General features: G+C 55.0%; 1 protein-coding gene and 2 pseudogenes across 1 annotated transcript; 2 read left to right on the top strand and 1 right to left on the bottom strand.

The window, feature by feature from the left end:
- The window catches only part of LOC128820668 (uncharacterized), a 1438581-nt pseudogene that overhangs the window by 606112 nt on the left and 806411 nt on the right, over positions 1–26058 (top strand).
- The window catches only part of LOC128820667 (uncharacterized), a 2212279-nt pseudogene that overhangs the window by 1919298 nt on the left and 266923 nt on the right, over positions 1–26058 (bottom strand).
- LOC128820764 (olfactory receptor 14J1-like) lies at positions 5596–6695 on the top strand. The gene has a single exon (XM_054001596.1). It carries the CDS (start codon positions 5614–5616, stop codon positions 6544–6546), a length of 933 nt encoding a protein of 310 aa, XP_053857571.1. The 5' UTR covers positions 5596–5613; the 3' UTR covers positions 6547–6695.

Here is a 26058-nt window from a genome sequence, read left to right as displayed (position 1 = left end):
TTGGATGTACAGACTTTTGGAGGTGGAATCCCAATTTTGGCCATGGGCACCTGGTCAGGATTGGATGATTTTTTGGTGCAGGAAAGAAAAGCATGAAGTCCAAGTGTTCTGGAAGGAGATGAGAGGTGGCCACCCTTAGGCCAAGCCAGCCAGACCTGTCTCTCCTGGCATCTTTCATCTAGGGGCTATCCATGGACACTGGGCATTTTGGAGGTGGAATCTCAATTTTGGCTGTGGGTGCCTGGACAGGAAGATGAGTTCTTTTCATTAGGAAGGAAAGCACAGAGCCCCAGTGTTTCTGAGGCACATGAGTGCCAGCCCTCAGGAAGCCAAGGCCAGCCAGACTTGTTAGTCCTGGCATCTTTTGCCTGGGAGCTATCCTTGGATATAGGGAATTCTGGAGGCAGATGCCCAATTTTGGCCATGGGTGCCTGGATGAGATGGATGGTTTTTTCCATCAGAAAGAAAAGCACATGGCCCCAGTGTCTCAAAGGCAGATGAGAGGTGGCCACCAGCTGGCCAAGGCAGCCAGACCTGTTCCATGTTCCCTTGGTTTTGTGGGACCCCACAGTGTCACAATGGTCTCCTTGGTTCCCTGAGGCCCTGGAGTGTCACAATGTCCCCCTTGCTTCTGCAGTGTCACAATGGCCCCGTGCTTCCATGAGGTTTTGCAATGTCACAATGGCTTTGTGGTTCCACAAAGCCCTGATGTGTCACAATGGCCCCTCGGCTCCATGCGCCCTCGCTGTGTCACAACGGCTCCTCTGTGACACTGCAGCTCCACAAGGTCACCACGGACCCTTGGTTCCTTGGGGCCCTCGAGTTCCACAATGGTCTCCTTGATTCCATGAGTCAGGCCAGTGTCACAATGGCCCCTTGGTTCCATGAGGATCTGGAGTGTCACACAGGTTTGTGACATTTGTCCTTGCTGCCCCTCACATCCCACTGCCCCACAAACAGCTTTTCTTTGCATGGAAAATGATTGCGTTTCTCCACCAGGTGTCCATGTTTGAAATTGGAATTCCACCTCTAAAATTCCCTATATCCAAGGGTTGCTCCCAGCCAAAATCTGCCAGTACCGTCAAGTCTGGCTGGCCTTGGCCTCTGGTGACTGCCCCTGCCACACTGGGGCTCGGTTCTTTCCTTCCCATGGAGATCCCTGTGACACTGTGGGCACCTCATGGAACCAAGGGGATCATTGTGGCACCACTGGAGCCCATGGAACCAAGGGGCCATGGTGACACAGCGGGACACAGCTTCATGGACCCAGAGACCATCATGACTCTGTGGGGCCTGATGGAACCATGGAGACCATGAGGACCCTTCAGGGCCTCGTGTCACCAAGGGGGCATTGTGACACCTCAGGGCCTTGTGGGAGCAAGGGACCATTGGGACACTGTGGGGCCCCATGGAACCGAGGGCACATGGAACAGGTGTGGCTGGCTTGGCCTCCCAGGGGCCACCTGACAGGTCTGGCTGATCTTGGAATGCCAAGGGCTGCCTCTCATCAGCTCCTGCAGCACTGGGGCTCCGTGCTTTCCTTGCTATGGAAAAGAACTGTCCCTCTTTTCAGATGCCCATTGCCAAAATTGGTACCCTCTCTAAAAAATTTCCTATTTTTAAGGGTATCTCTCAGAACAAAACCTGCCAGCTCTGGCTGGCCTTGGCCTCTGGTGGTCACCTCTCATCTGCCCCTGAAACACTGAGGCACTGTTCCTTCCTTGCTATGGAAAAAAAAGCAGCCTTCTTGCCAAGGGACCATGGCCAAAATTAGAATTTGGCCTCCCAAATTCTGTAAATCGATGACTTGCTCCCAGACAAAAGTAGCCAGGACAGACAGGTCAGGCTGGCCCAGTAATCTGGTGATTTTCTTAGACTATGAGCTGAATGTTTTCATTTGAAAACACCTTGGAGAGGGCCCAGAGATCTCCCAATGTGGGGTTTTGAGACCTCAGGCTCATGACCACTACATATGGACAAAGGAGCTCTGTGCTCTGTGCTGTTGTGGTGGTTTTGCATCATGGAAGTGATGTCCTGAGAGAAGCTGCTAGCAGTTTCCTCTGTGTCTGACAAAAAAACATTCAGTAATTAGCTCTGAGAATTGACAATCTGTTAAACCACTAAGGAAACTGCACACGCCTCTGTGAAGACACAAGTTAAAGAGGAAGAAGCCTGGCTGGGTCTCTTTCCCTTCTGGCCAGCACAGAGGTGCCAAGGCCGGGCCAGCCCCCGTCTGGGCCGGGGCGGGCCGGGCGGCTCCTGCCGTGGGGCCGGGCCCCTTCCCAGGGAGCCCGCCAGGCCCCATCGGCTGCCGGGCAGGGGAGGGGAGGCCGCGGGGCCGAGGCCGGGCCGGGCCGTGGCTGCGCTTGCTGACATCTGGACGCTGCCGAGCCCTGCCCCGCCAGAGATATTGACTCTTCCTGTGTTTCCATCCTCCCTCCAGTGAGAGAAAAGGACAAAGTGCAGGCACACACAGGAGCAACGTGAAGACACCCAGGTCAGTGAAGAGGAAGTTGAGTCCCAGATGGGAGGGATGAGGAGATGCCTTGATCTTGGGGCTGAAATCCTCTGGTGAAGCTATGGAGAAGGATGGAATTGATACATCAGACTCTCTTTTTCCCTTTAACGCATTGAAAAGAATGGGGAGATGACTTGTTCAGCAAAGGCCTCCATGCTAAAGTAAGCAAATGTTGAAGCAGCTGTGATCCCATGAGAAGTTTGAACAGAGAAAGGGAGCTGATTGATGAGACCCTGTGCCCTTAGGGAGAGAAGAAGATCTTTGTTTCCAGAGATGAAGATGATTTCAGAAATAGATGAAGAGAACCTTTGCTCTTAAACAGCTCATTTTTAAACTAATACCCCATAAGTTGACATGGCCCATAAACACAGCTGTGGGAAAAGCTGTGAAAAATGGGAGGGAACTCACAATTGCAGATTTTTCCTGGTAGCTGCTGTTTGTGGAAATGAAAAGCCATGAGAGAACTGTTTTCTTGTGGAGAAGTCTCCATAAAATTAACAAGAGGAACCTCTCTCCCTAAATGAAGGAAGACTATTCTAGAGATGGTAATGTGACTGAAAATTTTAGGTTTTATCTCTTTACATTGTCAAGTGGTATGCAGAAAGGAAGTGTTCTGAAAGATTTGTTCTGATTCTTATTACTATTTCTTTTAGTTGCTGTAAATAATTTTTTTTTTTTATACCCTTTTAAAGATTTGAACCCACTTTGCCTTTCTCCTAATCCTATCTCACAGCAGGAAATAAGTAAGTATATTCTAGTGATTGCACTGGTAATTAGCCAGCACTGAACCCACCACAATAATTGATGCATTGGCCGAGAAATCTCAAATTGGCAAACCAAAACCACTGCAGAAAAATTCCTGATGAACTGCACTAGGCCAGAGAGAAATCAAGGCAGAGCCATGGTTTTTCAGGACTTGCTTGATCCTAATGAGCCCCGTGGTGTATTTGGAGCTGAGCCCTGGAACCTCAGGGCCTGAGAGGAGATTGCACAAACCTTTCCAGGAGTCAAAGTCAAAAGAAAACCCCAAAGTGTCTCAAAGTATAAATGAGTTGCACTGAGGTCCATCCCCAACACAGACTACTCATGGACTCCTTGGAGCAGAGAATTGGAGGCCAGGATGGCACAAAAACCTTTCAGTGTGGAAAGGAAAATCCAAAGTACCTTACAAAAGTTGACTATCTCAAAGTATTAATGAGCCACACTGAGTGTCAGTGCAAAGCTCTCAAGGGACTCGTTAAAGCAGATAATTGGGGCCATGATTGCACAAACCTCTCACAGAGTCTGTAGCAAAAGGGAAACACCAAGTGCCTTAAAAGAACTGAAGTACCTTGAAGCATTAATGAGCCCCACTGAGTGTTGTTCCTGACAAAGCCTCTCCAGGGACTAATTACAGCAGATAATTGGAGGCCATGATTGCAGAAAGCTCTCAGAGACTGCAAGGTAAAAGCCAAAGCCAAAGTCCTTTGAAAAACCTGCAGTGCCTGGGAGCATTGTGGAGCCCCCAGGGCCATTGCTGAGCAAGGCTCCCCAGGGACTCCTTCCAGCAGATCCTTGAGGCCACTGGGATGTGGGCTAGGGGGGGATGCTGAGGGCAGGACAAGGGGCTGACAGTGGCCAGCCTGGCTGGGGCTGTGCCAGGAGGCCCCAGGGCCTCAGGACAAGGTGTCTCCTCACAACCCTTGGTGGCACAGACCCTGCTGTGCCCCAGGCCACCAAGACTTGGCTTCTCTTTGTTCCCACCTGTCATCAGTGCCTCCAGTTCTCTGCTCTGCCTGGGGCCTGGGGACACTTTCTCACTCGTGTCCCTCACTGGGACCCATTAAAAGTCAAAGAAACTTTGGAGTTGGATTCTGACTTGGAGCTCTGGAGAGGTTTCTGCAGCTGCCTCTCAGGGCCTGATGTTCAGGGCCTGAGCACAAAGCCCCAGAGGCTCATTCAAGTCCTTGTGCTGTGTCTGTGCTGCTGAGCTGGGCCGGGCTCCTGGCACAGAGGGTGATGCTGGTAAGCAAGCAGAGCTTCAAAAGCACATTTCTCTGGATGAGCAGCTCTTCTCCCAGCCCAGCAGGGCTGGGGCACTGCCTGCAGCCAGCGCGGGCACAGCCCAGAGGCACAGAGAGCTTCAATCAGTCAGGGCTGGGAAGGTGCTGAGAAGTGCCTGGGGCAGAATCACTGCCAGCCCTTGGCACAGGAACCTCTGGCTGCAGGACAATGCAGCTGCAGCTCCTGCAGTGATCTCCTCAAGCTGGAACATGCCAATGCCCACAGCCCCTGTGAGTACATTCTCTGATGGTCTCTTGTGCAGAGCAGCCAGGGGTGCCCAGGGCTGTCCTGCAGAGCAGGGTCCTGCAGCCCAGGGCGCTGTGCTGGGCCAGGGACTCTGCTGCCTGCCAGGGACAGCTCTCAGCCGGCCCGGGGAGCTGCTCCCAGCGCTGGGGGACAAGATGTGGGTGGAAGGAGACAGCTGGTCAGGCTTGGAATCGTTCTCCTTGTGTGGTGAGGATGCTGCATTGTTCAGGACTGCTCAGAGCATGGCATTTAACTGCAGAACGTTTCCAAGCAGATTATACAGGGAGCACAGCAAGGCAGGGGCTGTATAAAAGGGCAAATGCTGCTAGTTTAATCTACTGCTCTGGCTTGCCTGGATGGGAAATTGCACATATATATTCTTCTCTCAGTTCAGGCTGAGAAAAATAAAAAAGTTTTCTCTCAGATATGAATAAACCAGGCAGTGACAGAAATCAACACAGGGTCCCTTAGAGGCAGTGTCACTTTTCCAGCCTCCTCAGGGTTGCTCTGACGTTACCATCAAAGCCTGCGGAGCCAGAGCTGCCCCTGGGCTGTGCCTGAGCTGGGAGGGGTCTGCAGGGCAGAGCTGAGCCCCCAGGGCTGGGCTGGGCTCTGGCAGCACTGGCAGGGCCCAGCCCTGGGCACAGGGATGCAGCTGCTGGCAGGGACAGCTCCAGTCAGTAGAGTCCAGGGCAGGCAGTGGGGGGAAACTGCCCCAAAGCTGGGCTGGGATATTTAAATTCCTCTCCAAACCCAACTATTCCATGATTACTTTTTTTACAGATCCACATGCCAAGGCACAGCACATGTCCAACAGCAGCTCCATCAGCCACTTCCTCCTGCTGGCCCTGGCAGAGACGCGGCAGCTGCAGCTCCTGCACTTCTGCCTCTTGCTGGGCATCTCCCTGGCTGCCCTCCTGGGCAACGGCCTCATCATCAGCGCCGTAGCCTGCGGCCACCACCTGCACACGCCCATGTTCTTCTTCCTGCTCAACCTGGCCCTCAGTGACCTGGGCTCCATCTGCACCACTGTCCCCAAAGCCATGCACAATTCCCTCTGGGACACCAGCACCATCTCCTACACAGCATGTGCTGCTCAGGTATTCCTGATTATCTTCTTCCTTGGAACAGAGCTTTCCCTCCTGACCATCATGTGCTACGACCGCTACGTGTCCATCTGCAAACCCCTGCACTACGGGACCCTCCTGGGCAGCAGAGCTTGTGCCCACATGGCAGCAGCTGCCTGGGCCTGTGCCTTTCTCAATGCTCTCATGCACACGGCCAATACATTTTCCCTGCCCCTGTGCCATGGCAATGCCCTGGGCCAGTTCTTCTGTGATATCCCACAGATCCTCAAGCTCTCCTGCTCCAAATCCTACCTGAGGGAACTTGGGCTTCTTGCTGTTAGTGCCTGTTTGGCATTTGGCTGTTTTGTGTTCATTGTTTTCTCCTATGTGCAGATCTTCAGGGCTGTGCTGAGGATCCCCTCTGAGCAGGGACAGCACAAAGCCTTTTCCACCTGCCTCCCTCACCTGGCTGTGGTCTCCCTGTTTCTCAGCACTGCACTGTTTGCTCACCTGAAACCCCCCTCCATGTCCTCCCCATCCCTGGATCTGTCAGTGTCAGTTCTGTACTCGGTGGTACCTCCAGCCCTGAACCCCCTCATCTACAGCCTGAGGAACCAGGAGCTCAAGGCTGCAGTGAGGAGACTGATGACTGGATGCTTTCAGGAACATTAAACTGCTGGTCAAATTCTGCAAATCACTTGTAATAAAAGTTATCTTTGATACTTGTTGCTTTGGTTGTGGGCGTTTTTTCCTTTGTTTTACTTTTTTCATCTTCTCCCCAAGGAAATGTCATTGTTTGTGCCATTTCTCATTTTGTTTGTCACCACCTTCCGTGGGGCCACAGACTGTCCCAATGAGGGGCTGCAATCTCGGTGGCTTTAAAGGAACTCAAGGATCTCCCAGCAAAGTTTTCTGCAGAGCTGCCCTTTTGTTGCCTCCTCTGGAGCTGCAGCAGCAATGTCTGTGTGCAGAGCTGGGGGCAGATCAGTGCTGGCACAGCAGCTGTGCCCAGCAGCAGCAGCAGCACTTGGTGTTGGCAGTGCTTCTCCCGTGGCCCTGCCCCGCTGCCCTGGTGTTGCTGCAGGGCCTGAGTGCTCTCGGGGCCGGGCACAGTCCTGGGGGTGGCAGTGCCGGGGCTGCAGCAGGGACAGGCCATGGGCACTGCTGGGGCAGCGCTGACGCCTCAGGCCAGGGCCTGGGGGCTCCAGGCTCCTTGCCCAGGCTCTCTCAAGAACACGGCCAGGCCAATGCTCAGCACAGAAAACCCCCGTCAGCAGCCCCAGGCTGGCCGTGGGCAGGCTGGGGGCAAACAGCACGGCTGGTGCTCTGCCAGGGCCCTGGGGGAGACGGGAAGGAGCAGCAGAGCAGGGGCTGATCCATCCCCAGTGCGCTGCACAGCCCAGGGCAGCGTCCCAGAGCGTCCTCGTGGAGCTGCCAACAACATCCCCCCTCTGCAGCCCTGGCCTCTCCCCCAGCTCACACAGGTGCCGCATCCTTGCAGGCACAGACACGGCAGCGCTGGCTCAGGAGCCCCTGTTTGCATTGCACACAGCAGGCGGGAGCACCCCCGTGCTGGTGCTGTGGGGACATGAACCTGAGGCAGCACAAATGCCATCAGCCCCTGGGGCCAGGAAGGGCTGGGGGACGCCAGGGAAACCACTCAGCTTTGTCCTGGCCTCTGCACTCAGCCAGAAAGTTTGTTCCCATCAGCTGGGACTTTCCTGTCCCACTGCAGTCGCTGTTGCTCAGAGCCAGGGCTGCCTGGCAGCCACCCCCAAACTGCCCTGAGAATTTCCTTGGCCTCACCTTTGCTTTCTTTACTCTTCCCTGGTCCAGATTTCTTCCTCTTGCCCAGCCCTGTTCCCTGCCCTGCACACAGCCCATCCCTGTTTGCCCTTTCCTCTCTGGCCCCACTCCCCATTGCAGTTCCTGACTTGGCACCATGGGAACGGCCCTTGGGGAGCAGGATCATCCCACAAGTGCTGCAGGAATTGTCTGCAGGCTCCTGCAGTGCCTGGTGCTGCTCCCTTGCCAGAGGCAGCCCAGGCCAGGGGGGCACATCTGGGCTGCTGTGTCTGCCTGTGGGGCTCCCTGTTCTGGGCAAGGAGGAGGAGCTGCAGAGGCTCTGCAGGACTGACAGGATGGGCTTTGGGGCTCTGAGGAGAAGCTGAGGGACCTGGGCTGCTGCAGCTTCTGAAGAGGAGGCCCAGGGCTCCTCCTGCAACTGCTCCAAGGGTGGTTTCAGAGAATCACAGAATCAGCAAGGTTGGAAAAGAACTTGGAGGTCATGAAGTCCAATCTGTGCCCTGACATCGCCTTGTCTCCCCTGAGCCTCCTCTTCTCCAGGATCAACAACCCCAGCTCCCTCAGCCGCTCCTCGCAGGACTTGTGCTCCAGAGCCCTCACCAGCCTTGTTGCCCTTCGCTGGACACGCTCCAGCCCCTCCATGTCCTTCCTAAATTGGGGGCCCAGAGCTGGACACAGCACTGGAGGTGCTGCCCAACCAGTGCCCAGCACAGGGGAAGAATCACTGTCCTGCTCCTGCTGGCCACACCATTCCTGATCCAGGCCAGGAGCCATTGGCCTTCTTGGCCACCTGGGCACACGGCTGGCTCATGTCCAGCCTGCTGTCCATCAGTCCCTGCAGGTCCCTTTCTGCCTGGCTGCTCTCCAGCCCCTCTGTCCCCAGCCTGGAGCGCTGCAGGGGTTGTTGTGGCCAAAGTGCAGGACCCGGCACTTGGACTTGTTAAACCTGACCTTGTTGGATTTGGGCCCTGGATCCAGCCTGTCCAGGGCCCTGTGCAGCGCCCTCCTACCCTCCAGCAGATCGACACTCACACCCAGCTCGGTGTCATCTGCAAATTTATTGATGGTGGACTCAGTCCCCTCATCCCTGTCATCAATGCAGATATTGAAATCCACGCTGGCTGGCTCTGACCCCTCGGCCATCCTGTGGCTGCCCTGTGATGGCTCTCAAGGTGATCTGTTCCAGAACCTTGCCGGGCACCGAGGTCAGGCTGACAGGCCTGGAGTTCCCCAGATCCTCCTTCCAGCCCTTCTTGGCGATGGGCTCACACTGGCACCTCCAGTGCTCTGGCACCTCCCTGCTGAGCCAGGACTGATGGGAAATGATGGAGAGCAGCTTGGGGAGCTCATCCACCAGCTCCCTCATCCCCCTAGGATGGATCCCATCCCATCCCATACACCTGTGAGCATCTGAGTGGCTCAGCAGGTCCCCAGCTGCTTCCTCCTGGATTACAGGGGCTGTTCTGCTCCCTGTGCCCATCTGCCAGCTCAGGAAAACTCTTGTCCTGAGGACAATCTGTCCTAATATTGAAAATTGAGACAAACAAGATGTTAAGTAGCTCAGCCTTTTCCTTATCTTTAGTTACTCTATTCTCCACTGCATCCAATAAACAGCAGAGGTTCTCCTTATCCCATTTTCTATTAATTTATTTACAGAAACATTTTCTATTATTTTTCACAGAAGTGGCCAGGTTAAGCTCTAAATGAGATGTCACCTCTCAGCTTTTCTTTCTGCATGACCTAACAACATCCTTAAACATTTCCTAAGTTGCCTGACCTTCTGTCCGAAGTTGGTGCACCCTGTTTTTTTCCCCAGAGTTCCCACAAAATCTCCATGGGCAGCCAGGACAGTCATTTGCATCACCAGCTCATCTTTTGCCACACTGGGACAGGCTGCTCCTTTCCCCTTAAGATTACTTTCTTGAAATGTGCCCATCCTTCCTGGACCCCTTTGTTTCTAAAAGCTGTTTCCCATAAAAAATCCGTACCTGACTGGGTGCTCCCCAAATCAGCATCCTAAATAGGCCAAAGTCTCCCCTGCCTAATTTCAGTGTGGAAGTTTTGTTGCTGCCCCTCCTTCTTTCACAGAACATTGAAAACTTGATTATTTCATGGTCACTGTGCCCCAGGCAGCCTCCGACCCCCACATCTGCCACCAGCCCTTCTCTGTTTGTGAGCAGCAGGAGACAGAGCTTTCCTTGGGAGTGGAGTGTTACCAAAAATTCGGTGAAACAGAAAACTCCTTCATACCAGTGCAGCATTAAGAAGCAGCATTCTTTATTCAGCTGGATGCACGGGGGATAGCTCCTCCCAAAGCCGAGCATGCTGAGTGCAGGAAAGTTTCTGTTCATATTCGGTATTTTGCACACATATTCATTGATTGTCCTGGACTAAACACACATCTGATAATCATTTCCCCAAAATCATTAACATATTTCCCCTCCCCTTTACCCATGCTCTCTTCTGTCCTGGGGGTCTCTCTGGTGGTCCCTGGTGGTCGTGGACCCCAATGTTCCCGTAGGCCTGGCTGAGCTGGCAGGACACTGAGGCTGGTGAACTTCCAGCTCCCCCTCTCACACAATGGGCATTGTGTGGTTTCCATAGGCCTGGGGTTTTGGGGAACAAGCTCCAGGTGTCAGCTCACCTGGTGGAGACACTTTATCATCTGGCAACATGAGGTCACAGAGTGGGCTGTGACATCACAGAGTGGGTTATGTGAGGTTATTGAGCAGCTATGACATCATAGAATGTCTCTGTGACATCACAGAGTGGGCTGGAACATCAGAGACCAGCTGTGTGACATTAGAGAATGGGCTGTGAAATCTCAGAGCAGGCTGTGCGATCTCAGAGGGGCTGTGTGACATCCCAGGAGGGCTGTGTGAGGTCACTGGGTTGTTCACTCCGCCCCAGCTCCCCCTCACAGTTTCTCCCAACAACTCCAATGCTGTTCATGCCCAGCGGGGTCCCTGTCCCCCGGTATCCCCCTGGTCCACCTGGAGCCACAGCCTCCACCAAAGGATGTTCCACGGGATCCACCCCAGAGCCTGACACGGGGAAAAGGGGCCAGGGCTGTGTGACCAGGACATCAAGGACATGGATTATCCAGGTCCCTGTGGCCTGGGTTGGCTTCCCCAGGGCAGGAAAGATGTCTGGCAGCTGGAGCAGGTTTAGGGAAGGGCCTCCAAGGTGGGGCTGGAGCCCTTGGGCTGTGAGCAGAGGCTGAGGGAGCTGGGCTTGTCCAGCCCGGAGCAGGGAAGGCTGAGGGGCTCCTCATCCCAGCCTGGCAGTGCCAGCGAGGAGGGGATGGAGAACACAGAGCCAGGCTCTTCACCGGGGGGCCTGGTGGGAGACAAAAACCAATGGGTGGAAGGGGAAAGAGGGGAGATCAGCCAGGCCAGGAGGAGATGAAATGAGTCAGGCTGGTTTCAGCATTTCCTCAACACCAAAAGCAGCCTGACCTCCCTTCTCCATCCACCACTGACAGCTTTGCAAATCAGGAATTGTTTGAGCTGTTTTGCCCCCACTCCAAAAAGAGCATCCTGATACAAGAACTTAACTGTGTTTATATCTATCACAGAACCACGTTTGTCTAAAATCAATTTTAGTATGGAAATAACTTGTGGCTGTTGGACTCTTCAGACACTGCTGGGACGTTGCACATAGCTCATTGAAGAGCGTGATTGTTATTAAATTGTGTCCTGTTGAATTGTGGTCTGTTGGCCTTGAAGAGAAACTTTCTGTGCCTCTGAGTCTCACCAGTTCCTGACCCCCAAAGGACACAAACCTGATGAGTTGTGGTTCCACTCCAGTGGTGGCACTTGCAGCTCCCTCCATCCCCAGAGCAGAGCTGCCTTGTCCCAGGAAGTCCCTGGCAATGCAGGGATGAAGGAAACAGGACAGGCTGTGGGGATCAGGGGCAGGGCAGGGCCAGGGATTTGGGGTGGTTGTGATCCCAGGGCAGGAACCGGCCCTTGGCCTTGGTGAACCTCATCCCATTGTCCTGGGCCCATGGCTCCAGCCTGTCCAGATCCCTCTGCAGAGCTTCCTGCCCTCCAGCACAGCCACACTCCCACCCAGACTGGGCTCACCTGGGACTGACTGAGGGTGCCCTCGATGGCCTCCTCCAGATCAGCAATAAAGAGATTTCACTGACCTGGCCCCAATCCTGAGCCCTGGGGACAGCCCTGGATGTGACTCCATTCCTCAGCTGCTCTGAGTGCCAGGGCTTGGATGAGGGAAATGGTGGGGAGGGGGTAGGGACAAAGTGTTATTGATTGTCAGCCATGAAGGGTCTTGGTTTTCATATCTGTTCAAACTGCATTAGGAGGTGCTGAGGGTCATTATCAATTGGACATTGCTGATATCAATCTATAAACAGGAAAAGAACAATTCTCTCTGCATGGGTTTCAGTATAGTATATTCACTTTGAATACACTTCTGAAACCTGACTAATTAATCACGGAAGAATTGAGGACAAGAATTATTCCCAGGGGTTTTTCTTGTTTGGATTCTCTGAACAAATATTTATGAGCCTTTTTCACGGAATTCCTGAACTGGAGAGCTGAAGAAAGAAGAGGCCTCTGGAGTAGGAAAATTCATCACCAACCTCCAAGTGTCTGAGGATCCATCCCCATCAGAGCAGCAATGAGCAGAAATGGGCAGAGCTTTGTGGCTGCCCCAGCTCTGGGATGGGCCCTGGGCCTGGAGCAGGAGCAGCTCTGGAGGGCCCCAAGGCCGGGGCTCTTGTGCTGGCCTGGGCAGATGGGATGGCAGCAGGGGCTGCAGAGCTCTCAGCAGCTGAGGCCGAGGGGAGCAGGGCAGCCAGGGAGCCTCCTTGTGCCTTGGGCAAGCCCCTTCCCCCATGGCTGGGGCTGAGTCCTGGCTGAGCTGCAGCTGCTGCTGTGCCCTTGGCAGGGGCTGAGGCCGTGGGGCCAGTGGCCAGAGCAGCCTGGCCTGAGCAGAGCTGTGGGGCCAGAGGCGGCTGGGCTGTGCTGGGGAGAGGCCCTTGGTGCTGCACAGAGCTCAGGGCAGCTGGCAGAGCTTGCAGGGAGCTGGGCTGGGCTGCGAGAGCCTGGCCCAGAAACCAGCAGTGTCCATCTCAGCCTGGCTGAGCGTGCAGGGGCAGGACTCAGCCCAGGCCTTGTGGGGCAGGGCCAGCGCCTGTGCAAGGCATTGAAAACAGGCAAGTGCCCGAGAGAGGAGGCTGCTCTGTGCCCTTGGGGGCATGGACACAGCAGGGAGGGGGCCCAGGACATTTGTCAGCGCCAGCCTCTGTCCCCAGCCCTTGGCAGCCCTGGCTGCTGAGCCCAGCTTTGGCCTGGGCTGAGTTTGGCTGTGGCCCAGCTCCATCCTGCTGCGGGGCTCAGGGCCTGTTCCCGGCCATGGCCAGCCCTGGCCGGCCTCTCTGCTGGCCCAGAGGCCGGCAGAGCCCGGGGCAGGGCTGTCTGTGCAGCCCCACAGGTGCCACGGGCTGGGCAGGAGCTGGCAGAGGCTGCCCAGCAGGGAGGCCATGGGGCACAGAGCCCCAAGGCTGCCGTGGGCACCACGGCACAGGGGCCGTTCCCAGCCGCAATGCTCCTGTCCTGGGCTGGGCCTGCACAGGGGCTGTGGCACCATGGCTGGGCCAGCACAGGGCCACCAAGGGGCCACGCAGCCGCTGCCGGGGCTGGCAGCAAGGCCGGGCACAGACAAGGAATTGCTGAGCGTGGCCTGCGCTGGCCAGGGCTGACTGTGCCAAAGGCAGAGCTCAGCTGCCCTTGGGGGCTGCAGGAACACTCAGGAGCCCAAAGAGCCTCCATGGCTGTGCTGGAGACCAAGGCTGGAGCAGGGAAATGCAGGGCTGCTGCGCCATGGCGAGGGCATGGAATTCCAGCACACACCTCAGCTCTCTGATGATCCCGGCACCGTGCTGGGCCCTGTTTCAGCCTGGAGCAGAGCAGATGTTGATGGCACAGGAGCCCTGCGGGGCTGGCAGGGACCTGCAGCTTGCAAGGTGCTCTGCTCTCCCTCAGCTCCTCTCTGAGAGATGCAATCCCAGCTGGGCACCTCAGGGCACAAGTGGCACTGCCTGTTCATGGGCACACAGCTGATGTCTGCCTGGAAAGAGGCAAAGGTTTTAATACCTCTTATTTTATTAGTATACAGGCACATTTTTATTACCTGTGTCACTTGAGTACTTTAAAGAAATGGCAAAGTTTTCCCTCTAGGGACAGGAATTTCCTGCAAGTGTACTGATGGCAGGAGAAGAAAGACTAATCTTCCCATCTACTTGTGTCATTAGTATCCTGTTTATTATTTCGTCTCCCTCTTCTTTCAGGTGTTTTCAGCTCTCCTGTTTAAATGGCCATGTCTAAGGACATCTCTTCATTTAGACCAGGTGGATCTATATATTTCCCGTTGCAACTAGACTTCCTCCTCCAGATGCTTTCTGGTCATTCAAGTGTCCCTCAACAGACTGGCTTCATGCTTTGAAAGTCAGGGAGTGGCCCAATCTTTCTGAAGTTCAAATAAATATGAATTTTATTTTATTCTGTTTATATCTATCACAGAATTGCCTTTTCTTATGTCTTCGTCTAAAACTGTTCCTCTTGCACATACCTCAGGAAAGAATGTGATGGTTATTAGATTGTGTCCTGTTCAACTGTGGTCTGTTGGCCATGAAGAGAAACTTTCTGTGCCTCTGAGTCTCACCAGTTCCTGACCCCCAAAGGACACAAACCTGATGAGTTGTGGTTCCCACTCCAGTGGTGGCACTTGGACCTCCCTCCATCCCCAGAGCAGAGCTGCCTTGTCCCAGAAAGTCCCTGGCAATGCAGGGATGAAGGAAACAGGACAGGCTGTGGGGATCAGGGGCTGGGCACAGCCAGGGAGAAGAATGACTTTTTCATTTGATGGAGCTGTGCCTTCCCTTGGCTTGGTTGGCTGACAAGAAATGAACATCCCTCTGTGTCTCGGGCAGCTCCTTCTCCAGGGAAAGCAGGTGGGAGTTGGAGCCAAGGAGCTGAAAGCTGCAGGTGCAGCCTGGGCTGGAGGGAGCTCAGATTTGCACAAGGCTGCTCTGAGTGCCAGGGCTTGGATGGGGGAAATGGTGGGGTGGGGGTAGGGACAGAGTCTGATTGATTGTCAGCCATGAAGGGTCTTGATTTTCATATCTATTCCAACTGCATGAGGAGGTTCTTGGATTTAGAGTCAATTGGAGATTGCACTTATCAATGTATTAACAGTAAAAAAAAAAAAACTATACAGGACTTAAAAAATCTTTCTCACTGTCTTTTTAAATATAGTGTATTCACTTGCAATAGGCTTCTGAAATCTGTCTAATTAACCACAAAAGATTTGAAAACTTAAATTATTCCAAGAGGCTTGGCTTGTTAAGGTGTTCTGAATGTTAATGAGCCCTGAATGGTAATGACACTGAATTCCTGAACTGAAGAGCTGAAGGCTGAAGAAGCCTCTGGAGCAGTAAAATTCAGCAGCAGCCTCCAAGGTGCTGAGGATGTCAGCAGCCCCCACTGAGGCCATCCCTGCCCAGAGACCGTGGGGGAATGGGCAGACAAGGAGAGCGTCCCTGGGGCTGGGGCAGCAGAACTCAGAGGCAGCAGCGGCTCCAGCTGGGAAATGGAGTGTGGGATGGGGCTGTGAAAGCCCTGCCTGGGCTGTGCCAAGCAGGACACACAAGCCCTGACCCCCATCCCCCAAACAACTCACTCAAGGAGACATTTAAAAGGAATTACAATTATTCATGTGCTCCAAATTGGACTCACTGGAGAAACACCATCAAGAGATTCTCAGGAGCTCAAAACAAAAATACAGCCTTTCCTGGGAACTTTAGAAAAACAGAGAAACTTTGGCAAAAGTTTTAATACGACATTCAATGAAGAAAAAGCCCTTCTCAAAGCATTAACTTGGCCCATTTAACTTCACAATCTCTATGCCTGTTCAATTTTAAGTTAATCAACATTTGCAAGTGGATGGAAGTAGAAGACAGAAAGATAGGCAAAAAAATTTTAGAGAAGCACACACAGAGCTACCATCTCCTGGATTCCAGCAGTGTTCAGATAGAAATTCCAAGAGGAGGCAGGGTCAAGATGTGTGCTTGCCTGGTGGTCAGCCTTAAATACTCCTTGGCCTTCCTGGGCCCTTCCCCCAGGTGGGACTTGGGGTCATTTGGTCACTCAGGAGCTGGGCTGGAGCTCCAGAGGTGGCTGTGGAGCATTGCCTGTGCTGTGCCAGGCACTGGCAGCCACTGCTGGGCTGGGATAGAGGCTCTGGGGGGATTGGGGTTCCAGGGCAGGGCAGGGCTGGGGTTCCAGGGCAGGGCAAGGCTGGACCTGCCCCTTCCTCCCCAAACACATGAAATGCTTCCAGCCAACAATCTCCTCCAGTCTGTCACAACAGGCAATGTTGGAGGTGGAACCCCAATTCTGGCCATGGGCACCTGTCTAGAAGGACAGTTCTTATCCACAGGAAGGACAGCCCCAGTTCTTGGTTCATTTCACGTTTCATTGCCTGGATTCGGTTTGGTTTTGTTGTTGCTTTGTTTCCCTATTGTGTCTGAAGTGTCCAGTCAGGAGCAGAGTGACTCTTGCCAAGGAACTTTGCGGTGCTGTCACTTAATATTAAATCTGTTTTTTGCTGCTCCCTTGCCGGGGATTTTTTCAGCGCTCTCAAGCCCTCGTTGGTAACAGGGTGAAGGAGCCCTGGCCCAGGCTCTGGCCCTGGGGGACACGGGGACGCTGCCGGGGGGTCCCTGTCCCCCTGTCCCACCCCCCAGGGCCCCGTCCCCCGTCCCCGTGTCAGGCTCTGGGGTCGATCTCGTGGAACATCCTCTGGGGGAGGCTGCGGCGCCGGGGGCGGGGGGACCTGGGGGGACAGGGGACCCCGCTGTGCACGAGCAGCGTTGGACTTCTCTGGGGGAACTGTGAGGGGGGGCTGGGGTGGAGTGACCTCCCCAGTGACCTCACACAGCCCCTGTGATGTCACATAGCCGTCTCTGTGATGTCGCACAGCCCCTCTGGTGTCACACAGCCCCCATGATGTCACACAGCCCCTGTGATGTCACAGAACCTTGGCTCAGTGCTGGGCAGCCCCGGAGCCGTCCCAGCAGTGGCCTCTCCCTCCTGCCCCGTCCCTCAGCCGGTGCCGCCCTTGGGGCGCTGGGCCTTGGCTTCCTCTTCTCCCTGGGCATCCCCTGCCGCCCGCCCGCCCAGGGTGTCCCGGGGAGCTGCTGCCCCTGAGCCAGGGGCTCTGCTCTGCTGCCCTGGGCACCCCGGGGCTCCCGAAACACCCCACGGCCAGGCCGGGCCCAGAGTGTCACAATGTCCCCGTGGTTCCATCGGGCCCCGCAGGGTCACAGCGCTCCCTGCGCTCCCTGAGGCCCCACATCACCCAGCCCAGGCCATTGCCGTGGTTCCAGTCCCTCCCAGTATGATCCCAGTGACTCCCAGTCTCTCTCAGTATATCCCAGTTGTCCCCAGCATGCTCCCAGTCACTCCCATTTCCTCCCAGTTGCTTCCAGCATGATTCCAGTAACCCACAGCCGCTCTGAGTGACCCTTAGTTCAGTTCCAGTTGCTCCAGTATATCCCAGTTGTCCCAAACATGGTCCAAACTGCCCTCAGCATGCTCCTAGTCACTCCCAGTATGATCCTCATCCGCCTCGCTGTCATCCCAGTTGCACCCAGTTACCCCCAGTACAGTCCTGCTCACTGCCAGTATCACCTCAGTGGCCCCCAGTATAGACACAGTCACTCCCAATTGCCCCCAGTTGCCCCCAGCATGGTCCCAGCTGTTCCCAGTGTTGTCCCGTGCAGTATGGTGCCAGACACTCCCAGTATATCCCAGTTGCCCCCAGCATGTTCATTCCCAGTCACTTCAGTTGCCCCAGTATGGTTCCAGTTGCCCCCAGGAGGATCTCATTCATTCCCAGTACATCCCAGCTGCCCCCAGCACGCACCCGTCATTCCCAGTCTTCCCCAGTTGCTCCCAGTAGCCCTCAGTGTGCTCCCAGTCGCTCCCAGTATTTCCATGTCCGTGCTCCAAGTGCTGCTCCCAGCCCTGATCCGTGGGGATGGGAATGTCCCGCTCCCTTGCCGGGGCAGGGTCACACCTGAGCCAGGTGTGCAGGGCAGGACCTTGCCCTGACCCCCAGCACTGCCCCAGCTGCAGGATCTGCTTCCCACCGGCCTCTTCCTCCTGCGGCCCCGAGCCCAGCTTGGTGCTGAACAAAGGGGCTGGGCCGGGGTCATCCCCCGGCGGGGGCTGCGCACCCCCTCTGCCCCCTCCCCGAATTCCCTCTGGGGGAGCAGGAGCTGGGGCTGGAGCCCTGTGGGTAGGGACAAGGGGGTGACAATGGGATGGGGGGTGTCACACACGCTCTGGGGGGGACACACACGGCCCCGGGGACCCCCCGTCACCTTCTCCTGCAGCACCAGGAGGATGAACCCAAACATGGAGCCACTGACCCCTGGCAGCATCTTGGGGGGTGGGGTCTGGTGGCAGCTTTGGGGGTCTGGGGGAGTCACAACCACCTAAAAATGCCCTCTCAGCCCCACAGCTACCCCTGCACTCCTCAAACCACCCCACAGCTCCCAGCCAGGACTCCCCCAACTACTCCCTGCAAGTTAAATGACCCCAAGAACCACCAAAACCTCTTTCCATCTCCCCCAAGACCCACCCAAATTCTCTGCAAGCCACACAGCCCTGTCAGGGACCCAAACCTCCCTCACAGACCCTGCCAAGCCTCCTCCCAGCACCACAAATGCCCACGAGATTGACAGAAGCCTTTCCCAGTCCCCCCAGGAGCCCCTAAACCCCCTCCCACCCCCGACGGCACTGACCAGGAGAGGTTGGTGGACAGGAACATTTACAGCCAGGACCAGCTCGGGCACTTCAGCAGCGATTTGGGCACTTTGCAGGGGACACCCTGGCCAAGGATTGGGAGAAGAGTTGGGCTCGGGTGGACATGTTCTGCCGGCGCACCTATGAGATTGTGGACACGTCTCCTGGCTTTGATAGCTTCAGAACACCCAAATCCTACCAAATATTCCATTGAACCAACCCCAAATTCACCCCCAAATCCCAGTAAATGGTGCAGCTTTAGATATCTTTGTTTACTTTCTTTATTTTCACCCCAGTTTTGGTTGTTTAGACTGGGTGAAGATGGAGATGAAGTCATTCTGATGGAAACGACCTCCAAGATCATGCAGCACAGTTTGATGCCACCAGAAGAAATAACTGGACAGAGCAGGTGAGATTTCTTGGGGTGTAAAGTCAACAAATCACTTCTTCCCAATGAATTTCCAGTTTAGATCAGAGTCCTGATGGATGTTCCTGCCCCTGTGTTCATCCAGGTGCCTATGGGGATCCAAGAGGACATGGAGACCACCAGCCAGGTGTCTTCTCAGCAGGGATCACAGGGAACGTGGGTCACCAGGGCTCTGACCGACATGGGTCCTTCCATGGGGGATGGAGTTGGAGCAGTGCACAAAGCTGTTCCTGCAGTTGGGGCACTCGCTGGGCTTCCCTTACCGGTGGGTCCGTTGGTGTCGGGCCAAGTGAGAGTTCCGGGTGAAGCTCTTCCCACACTGGGGACACTCGTAGGGCCTCTACCCGGTGTGGATGCGCCGGTGGGTGACGAGGGTGGAGTTGCGCTTGAAGCCCTTCCCGCAGTCAGGGCAGAGGAAGGGCCTCTCCTTGGTGTGAATCCGCTGGTGCCGGAGGAGACTGGAGCTGGTCTGGAACCTCTTCTGACACTCGGGACACTCGTAGGGCCTCTCCCCGGTGTGGATCCTCAAGTGGGCAATCAGGCCAGAGCTGTCACTGAAGCCCTTCCCACACTCCCCACACCTGAAGGGCCATTCCCCAGTGTGGATCATCTGGTGACGGACCAGGTGGTAGCTTCTCCTGAAGCTCTTCCCACAGTCCAAGCACTCATAGGGCCTCTCCCTGTCACAAAGCTGCTCATGGACCACCAGCTCCAAGCTCTGATGCTCTGAAGCTCTGCTGAAACTCTGCCCACCTTCCTGGCACAGGGTGGGTCTTTCCTCCTCAGAGCACCCTGGGCTGGGCTTGGAGCCCCTCCTTCTGTGGGATCTCTGGGGATTTTCCTCCCAGTTGGATTCTGGCACCATGGAGCTGCTCAAAACGGCCTCTGCCACGAGGTTCTGCTGTGGGAATTTGTCCTCCATGGTCTCCATCCTCAGCTCCTGGTCTGGGGGCAGAAGGACAAGGAGAGGATGGGATTTGCCTCCGTGCCAGAGGGAAGGGGAAGGAGATCCCCCCAGTGCGTCCCCAGCAGGATGGCGTCGGCAGCGGGGTTGTCCTGCAGCCAGGGGCCGTGCTGGGCTGGGAGATGGAGCAGGAGAGAGGGGGAAAGGGGCACTGACTTCCTCCTCACCTGCCTGGGTGTCCCAGGGCTCCTTCCTCGTCCTTGCAGCCTCCTCCTCCATGTGACAAAGGTTTGGGGATGGGAAATTCTGTTCTGGGAAGAAAACAAATGGTGCGCACATTGAGTTTTGTACTGTTTTGGAGCAAAGCAAGGGGAGAATTTATGCCAGAATTACAAGTTACTGAGAAAATTAAGATCAAGGCAATTGTCCAGAAACAGTGGCTTAATCTGCCCGAGTCAGGATATAACCTGACACCCCGTTGGGCAGGGTGGTGGTAGCAGTCTGATGAAATGGTGGCTGCAGTCCGGCTGGAGTGATGAACGTGATTCTGTCAAAGCAGGGATCCTGTAGAAGGGTCTGGTCTTCCTCTGAAGGTCCAGTGGTGCTGATGGAGCTCTTGTCCTCTGGGAATCCAGTAGGCAAGGTGCCCCTGGTGTTGCAAGGGTGAGACTATATCCAGGTAGGAATGCTTGGTTCCTCCCCCTGGGCGGAGCATCCCACAATGGGATGATGTAATTTTATCAGTCCTGCAGTGACACTCAATGGCCCATTAACAGAAGATGGCCCCTGCAGGGCGTTATCAGGGCTGAGTCATGGCAGAGATAAAGAACACGGCCCCACCTGTTTATAACAGTTCATGAAGATGGTGACTGAAAACACACTTTTGGTTACATCTTACATTGTCACCTGAAACAGGGAGGCAATCCCAGCTCGGGGTGGGGGGTAAATTCCTAAATAATTCCTGAATTCACAGGCTTGGGGGCATTGCCAAATGTCAGAATCATTATTCTCTTTGTCCCTGTCACCTTTGTGACAGCTATACAGAGCTTTCCTTCCTCTTAATAAACTGTATTGGGCCAAATTTCCACTTTTCTTTTATCAGAACCTGCCAGCAGCTGCGCTGGAGCTGTGCAGGAACTGATGAGATTTGCAATTGCCAAAGAATTGCTTCTATTGTCGGTTTATTCATGTTTGGGATTTGTTTGCATTTATATCACAAGTGACTTGTGGGAAGGGCAAGTATTCCTCAAAGCATTTTATGTAGGGTTAAGTTTGATTTCTGCCGAGTTTATTTTGTCTGGTGTCCAGGGGATGTTCGAGGGGTCTCTGTGCCTCTCACCCTGGGGGATGCTTGGGAGGGCCTTGGATGGGTTGTCCCTGTCCCTGTCACCCCAGGCCATTCCCCAGGGGGTCTCCATCGTTCTCACCCCAGGGAATGCCTGGGGGGTCTCCCTCCCTCTCACCCTGTGCCAGGGGGTGCTCGGGGCAGTCTCTGTCCCTCTCAGCCCAGGGGATGCTCGGGGGTCTCTGTCCCCTCACCCTGGGGAATTCTCGGGGGGTCTCAATCCCTCTGGCCTCAGGGAATGCCTGTGCAGGGCTGGGGACCAGGGGCTCTGTGTCCCTCTCACCGCTGAGGGTGCTCGGGGCTGGGGGGGCTCTCCGACCTTCTCATCCCTGGGGAGGCCGTGGGGGTCTCTGTCCCTCTCAGCCCTGGTGTGACCCCGCCCAAACATCATCGGGGTCAGAGGGACAGAGACACCCCCAAACCCTCAGAAAGGCTGAACCTGGGATTTGATTTGGGGCTGAGGGTTTAGGAGGGGGCTGGAATTGGGGCTGGGGTTGGAGCTGGGGCTGAAATTTGGATTAGAGCTGGATTGGGGTTAAGGTTAGACATGGGATTGGCTTTAGGGCTGGGGCTGGAATTGGGTCTGGGGCTAGATGAGTCTGGCACTGGGATCAGATTAAATACAGAACTATGCGTGTGTCTAAACGTGGAGTGAGATTGAGACCAGGATCAGGGTCAGGTTTGGGACTGAGCACATGCATAGCGGGACAGGGGGGATGTCACTGCAGGATGTTCCTGGCATCGTCCCAGCCCTCCTCAGGCACCTCCAAACATGGGGGGCAGCTGGGTGCTCCAAGATCCAGGTACTCCCATGCTGCTCCTCAATAGCAGGCGAGCATTCCCTGAGGGCAGCCCTGAATGTGACCCTTGGGGCTCTGGGATCAGCCCTCACATCCCTGTGGGAGCAGCTGCTTCCTGAGGAAGGGTGAAGCCCAGCTGTCCTTTCCTTCTGGTGCCTCCTCCTCTCTTCAGCTGAGGATGTCAAACTCCCCAGGATCAGGAAAATCCCCATTCCCTGTTTCCTTGTGGCTGCAGCCTGGAACATCCACTCAGAATGAAGAACGTTCTTACAGCCCTGCTGAATGACACCGGGAGGAGGTCTGTGACAAAGGGAGGAAATTGTATTTTGATAGGAAATAAAGCTACAATATTACTTCTTTCCATCGCATTCGCTGTTTGTGTTTATGTCCTCCTTTCTCTACTGCCTTTCTTTGCCTGCTCTGTTTCAGTCTCAGTGTCCCCCTTGACTCAGGGCAGCTCCCACCAAAGGCCCTGCCCTGATTTCATTCCCAGTGCAGGAGCTACAACCACCATGGGTGAAGTTTTGAAGGCTGGCAGTGAAATGTCACTGTAGGATCTTGCTCCACTTGGCTTCTGGCTCTTCCATAAGAGTTTTGCCTTCAGGGGCAGGAACAACTTTTCCTGGCTGGGAACTGGAATTCCAGCCCCTGGGAGCGTGTGCCATGGATCCCAGAGGGGCATTCCCGAGGCTCCCAGGGTGCTGCTCCTGCCGTGCCTCCCAAGGAGCTGTGCAGGGCCAGGGGACAAGGTGCAGCAGCTGTGTTGGTTCTGCAGTGCCACAAGGGCCCCTGGTTCCATGAGTTTCCGCACTGCCAGCAGCGGTTCCTGGGTTCCCGTGGTGCCCTGCTGTGTCACCATGGATATTTGGTGGCATGAAGTTCCTCAGTGTCACAATGGCCTACCTGGCTCCATGAGCTTCCGCAGTGTCCAAATGGCCTCCTTGGATGGGCAGTGTCACCATGGGCCATTGGCTCCATGCAGCCCCGCTGGGTCACCGTGGACTCCTTGGTTCCATAGAGCTTAACGGTGAGGATGGCACCAGCAGCTTCCATCTGCAACAGAGATCCAGGGAAAGGACAGGGACAGAGAATTCAGCTGGGAGACTCAGAGAATTCTGCTTCCAGAGATCATTTCTGGTCACACTGTCCCTTGTAGAAAGGTGACACCATTCCAGGCAGCCTGTACTGAGCAGGTGCTTCCTGAGTGGGGTTTGTTGTTCAGGAAACCTGCTCAGGCTTTTCCATTCCTTCCTTACAAACAGGAAAACTTCTCCTGGGCCTGTGTGCAGGCAGAGCCCTGAGGAGAGCAGGTGGGACACGGTGCAGTGGGCTGGGACATGGAGCTGCAGAGCTCAGGGACAAGGTTCTGCTGCGGGGCACAGGGATGTCAGTGCCAGGTGGGCCATGTCAGACGTGGTGAGGCTGGGGCTGAGGAGCAGCTTGTCCAAACAGGGTCAGCCCTCAAGGGGCTCATTCTTCTACATGCCCAGACCTCCTAAGGAGACATTCAGGATCAAGGTCACCTGGGGAATGCTTCTATCAGCTCTTCTCTGAAGTGGAAAATAAAAAATACTCACTTGATTAAAGAAAAAAAGTCATGAGGTGCACTTTGAAATCCTCCTTGCAAGAACTCCAAACTGACTCCAAACAGCTGCACAAGCCCTGGAGACCTGAAGACCATTGAAGGAAGACAAAGAGTCCCCAAGGGCTTTCTGTATTTTGATGATCCCCACGGTGGATTTGGGGCTGAATCCAGGACCCTCAGGCACTGAGAGAAGGCTGAAGAAGCTGCTCAAGGAGTCAGAAGCAAAACTCCAAGTCCCTTGGAGCATCACTGGGCCCCACTGAGGGCAGGGACTGCCAAAGGCTCCCCAGGGACTGGTGAGAGCAGATCCTTGAGGCCAGGACTGCAGGGAGCCAAAGGCTCAGAGCAGGGAACTGCAATGCTGAGCAAGGCCTGGGCTGGCTGGGGGAAGCAGAAAGGCCAAGCCCTGAGCCCAGCCTGGCACAGCAGGGCCTGTCCGTCACGGGTGGCTCGGGGCTGTTTGTGGGGCAGTGGGATGTGAGGGGCAGCAAGGACAAATGTCACAAACATGTGTGACACTCCAGATCCTCATGGAACCAAGGGGCCAGTGTGACACTGTGGGGCCTTATGGAAACAAGAGGCCATTGTGAGCCTGCGGGGCTGTAACACCCCAGAACACTGAAATGCTGGGGGTCACCAAAGGTTGCTTTACTTGAATTTGGTGCACAGGAGAAACACCAACCAGATATTCTCAACATGGCTGGATGAAAGAATATTCTTCTTGTCAGGAAGGGACTCACAATGATCATCAAGTCCGGCTCTTCAGTGAATCACACAAGGATTGAACCTACAACCTCAGTGATACCAGCACCATGCTCTAACCAGCTGAGCTAAGAGGTCAAAATGACACAAGATTTTACTGGCAAAATATGGACAATCAAGGAACTCGAGCAAAGGGTTTCATACAACATCCACTTCAACATAAACCTCTTATCATAGCATTAACTTCATTAACTTATACCATTTAACCTAAAAAACCTTTAAGCCTTAAGATGTTAAGTTACCCAAAAAAGTTCCAAGTAAATTGGATTAGAAGGAGAAGAAATTGAGAGCAACAGAAAGACAGAAGTTCTATAGAAAGACACACACAGGCACCAACTGCTCGGGTTCCAGCGTCGCCAACAGAGGAACCCCAGGAGAAGGCAGGATCCAGACCATGGGCTGGCCTCGAGCTCCGGCTTTTAACCCCCTGGGCCTCCATGGGCCCACCCCTGGGGTGGGACTGCCAGTTGATTGCCCAATCAGAGTCAGGGTAGGCACTGCTGGCATGTGATTGATTGGCAGCTCAGCCAATCAGAGCTGGGTTAGCCTGCCTGCTGTGTGATTGATTGACAGCTCAGCCAATCAGAGCTGGGTTAGGACCACCCCCCCCGCTGTGTGATTGATTGACAGCTCAGCCAATCAGAGCTGGGCTAGCACTGCCCCTGCTGTGTGATTGATTGACAGCTCAGCCAATCAGAGCTGGGTTGGCACCGCCCCTGCTGTGTGATTGACAGCTGTGCCAGGCCAGGGCTGGGGGCGGGGCTCTGTCCCACCACAAACCAAGGCCTGACCCGGCCCTGGCCCCACACGGGCATTCCGAGCATCCCAAGGGGTCTGGGGACATCGATCTCATCCAGCCTCTGACAGCGACCACGGTGACACTGGGGAACCTCATGGAGCCATGGGTCAGTGGTGACAGTGCGGGTCCAAGGACACCACGGTGACACTGGGGAACCTCATGGAACCAAGGGGCCATTGTGACACTGTGGTGCCTCATGGAATCAAGGAGACCATTGTGGAACTCGGGGGCCCGAAGGAACCAAGGGTCCGTGGTGACCTTGTGGAGCCCGCAGTGTCACAGAGGAGCCGTTGTGACACAGCGAGGGCGCACGGAGCCGAGGGGCCATTGTGACACATCAGGGCTTTGTGGAACCACAAAGCCATTGTGACATTGCAAGGCCTCATGGAAGCACGGGGCCATTGTGACACTGCAGAAGCAAGGGGGACATTGTGACACTCCAGGGCCTCATGGAACCAAGGAGACCATTGTGACACTGTGGGGTCCCACGAAACCAAGGGAACATGGAACAGGTCTGGCTGCCTTGGCCACCTGGTGGCCACCTCTCATCTGCCTTTGAGACACTGGGACCATGTGCTTTTCTTTCTTATAGGAAAAACCACCCATCTCAACCAGGCACCCATGGCCAAAATTGGGCATCTGCCTCCAGAATTCCCTATATCCAAGGATAGCTCCCAGGCAAAAGATGCCAGGACTGACAAGTCTGGCTGGCCTTGGCTTCCTGAGGGCGGGCACTCATGTGCCTCAGAAACACTGGGGCTCTGTGCTTTCCTTCCTAATGAAAAGAACTCATCTTCCTGTCCAGGCACCCACAGCCAAAATTGAGATTCCACCTCCAAAATGCACAGTGTCCATGGATAGCCCCTAGATGAAAGATGCCAGGAGAGACAGGTCTGGCTGGCTTGGCCTAAGGGTGGC

The sequence above is a fragment of the Vidua macroura genome, chromosome 30 (genome assembly GCF_024509145.1).
Source record: "Vidua macroura isolate BioBank_ID:100142 chromosome 30, ASM2450914v1, whole genome shotgun sequence".
NCBI classification, from domain to species: Eukaryota; Metazoa; Chordata; class Aves; order Passeriformes; family Viduidae; genus Vidua; species Vidua macroura.
The sequence above is the reverse complement of the archived record's forward strand: the minus strand, read 5'-3'. Positions and strand labels throughout refer to the sequence as shown.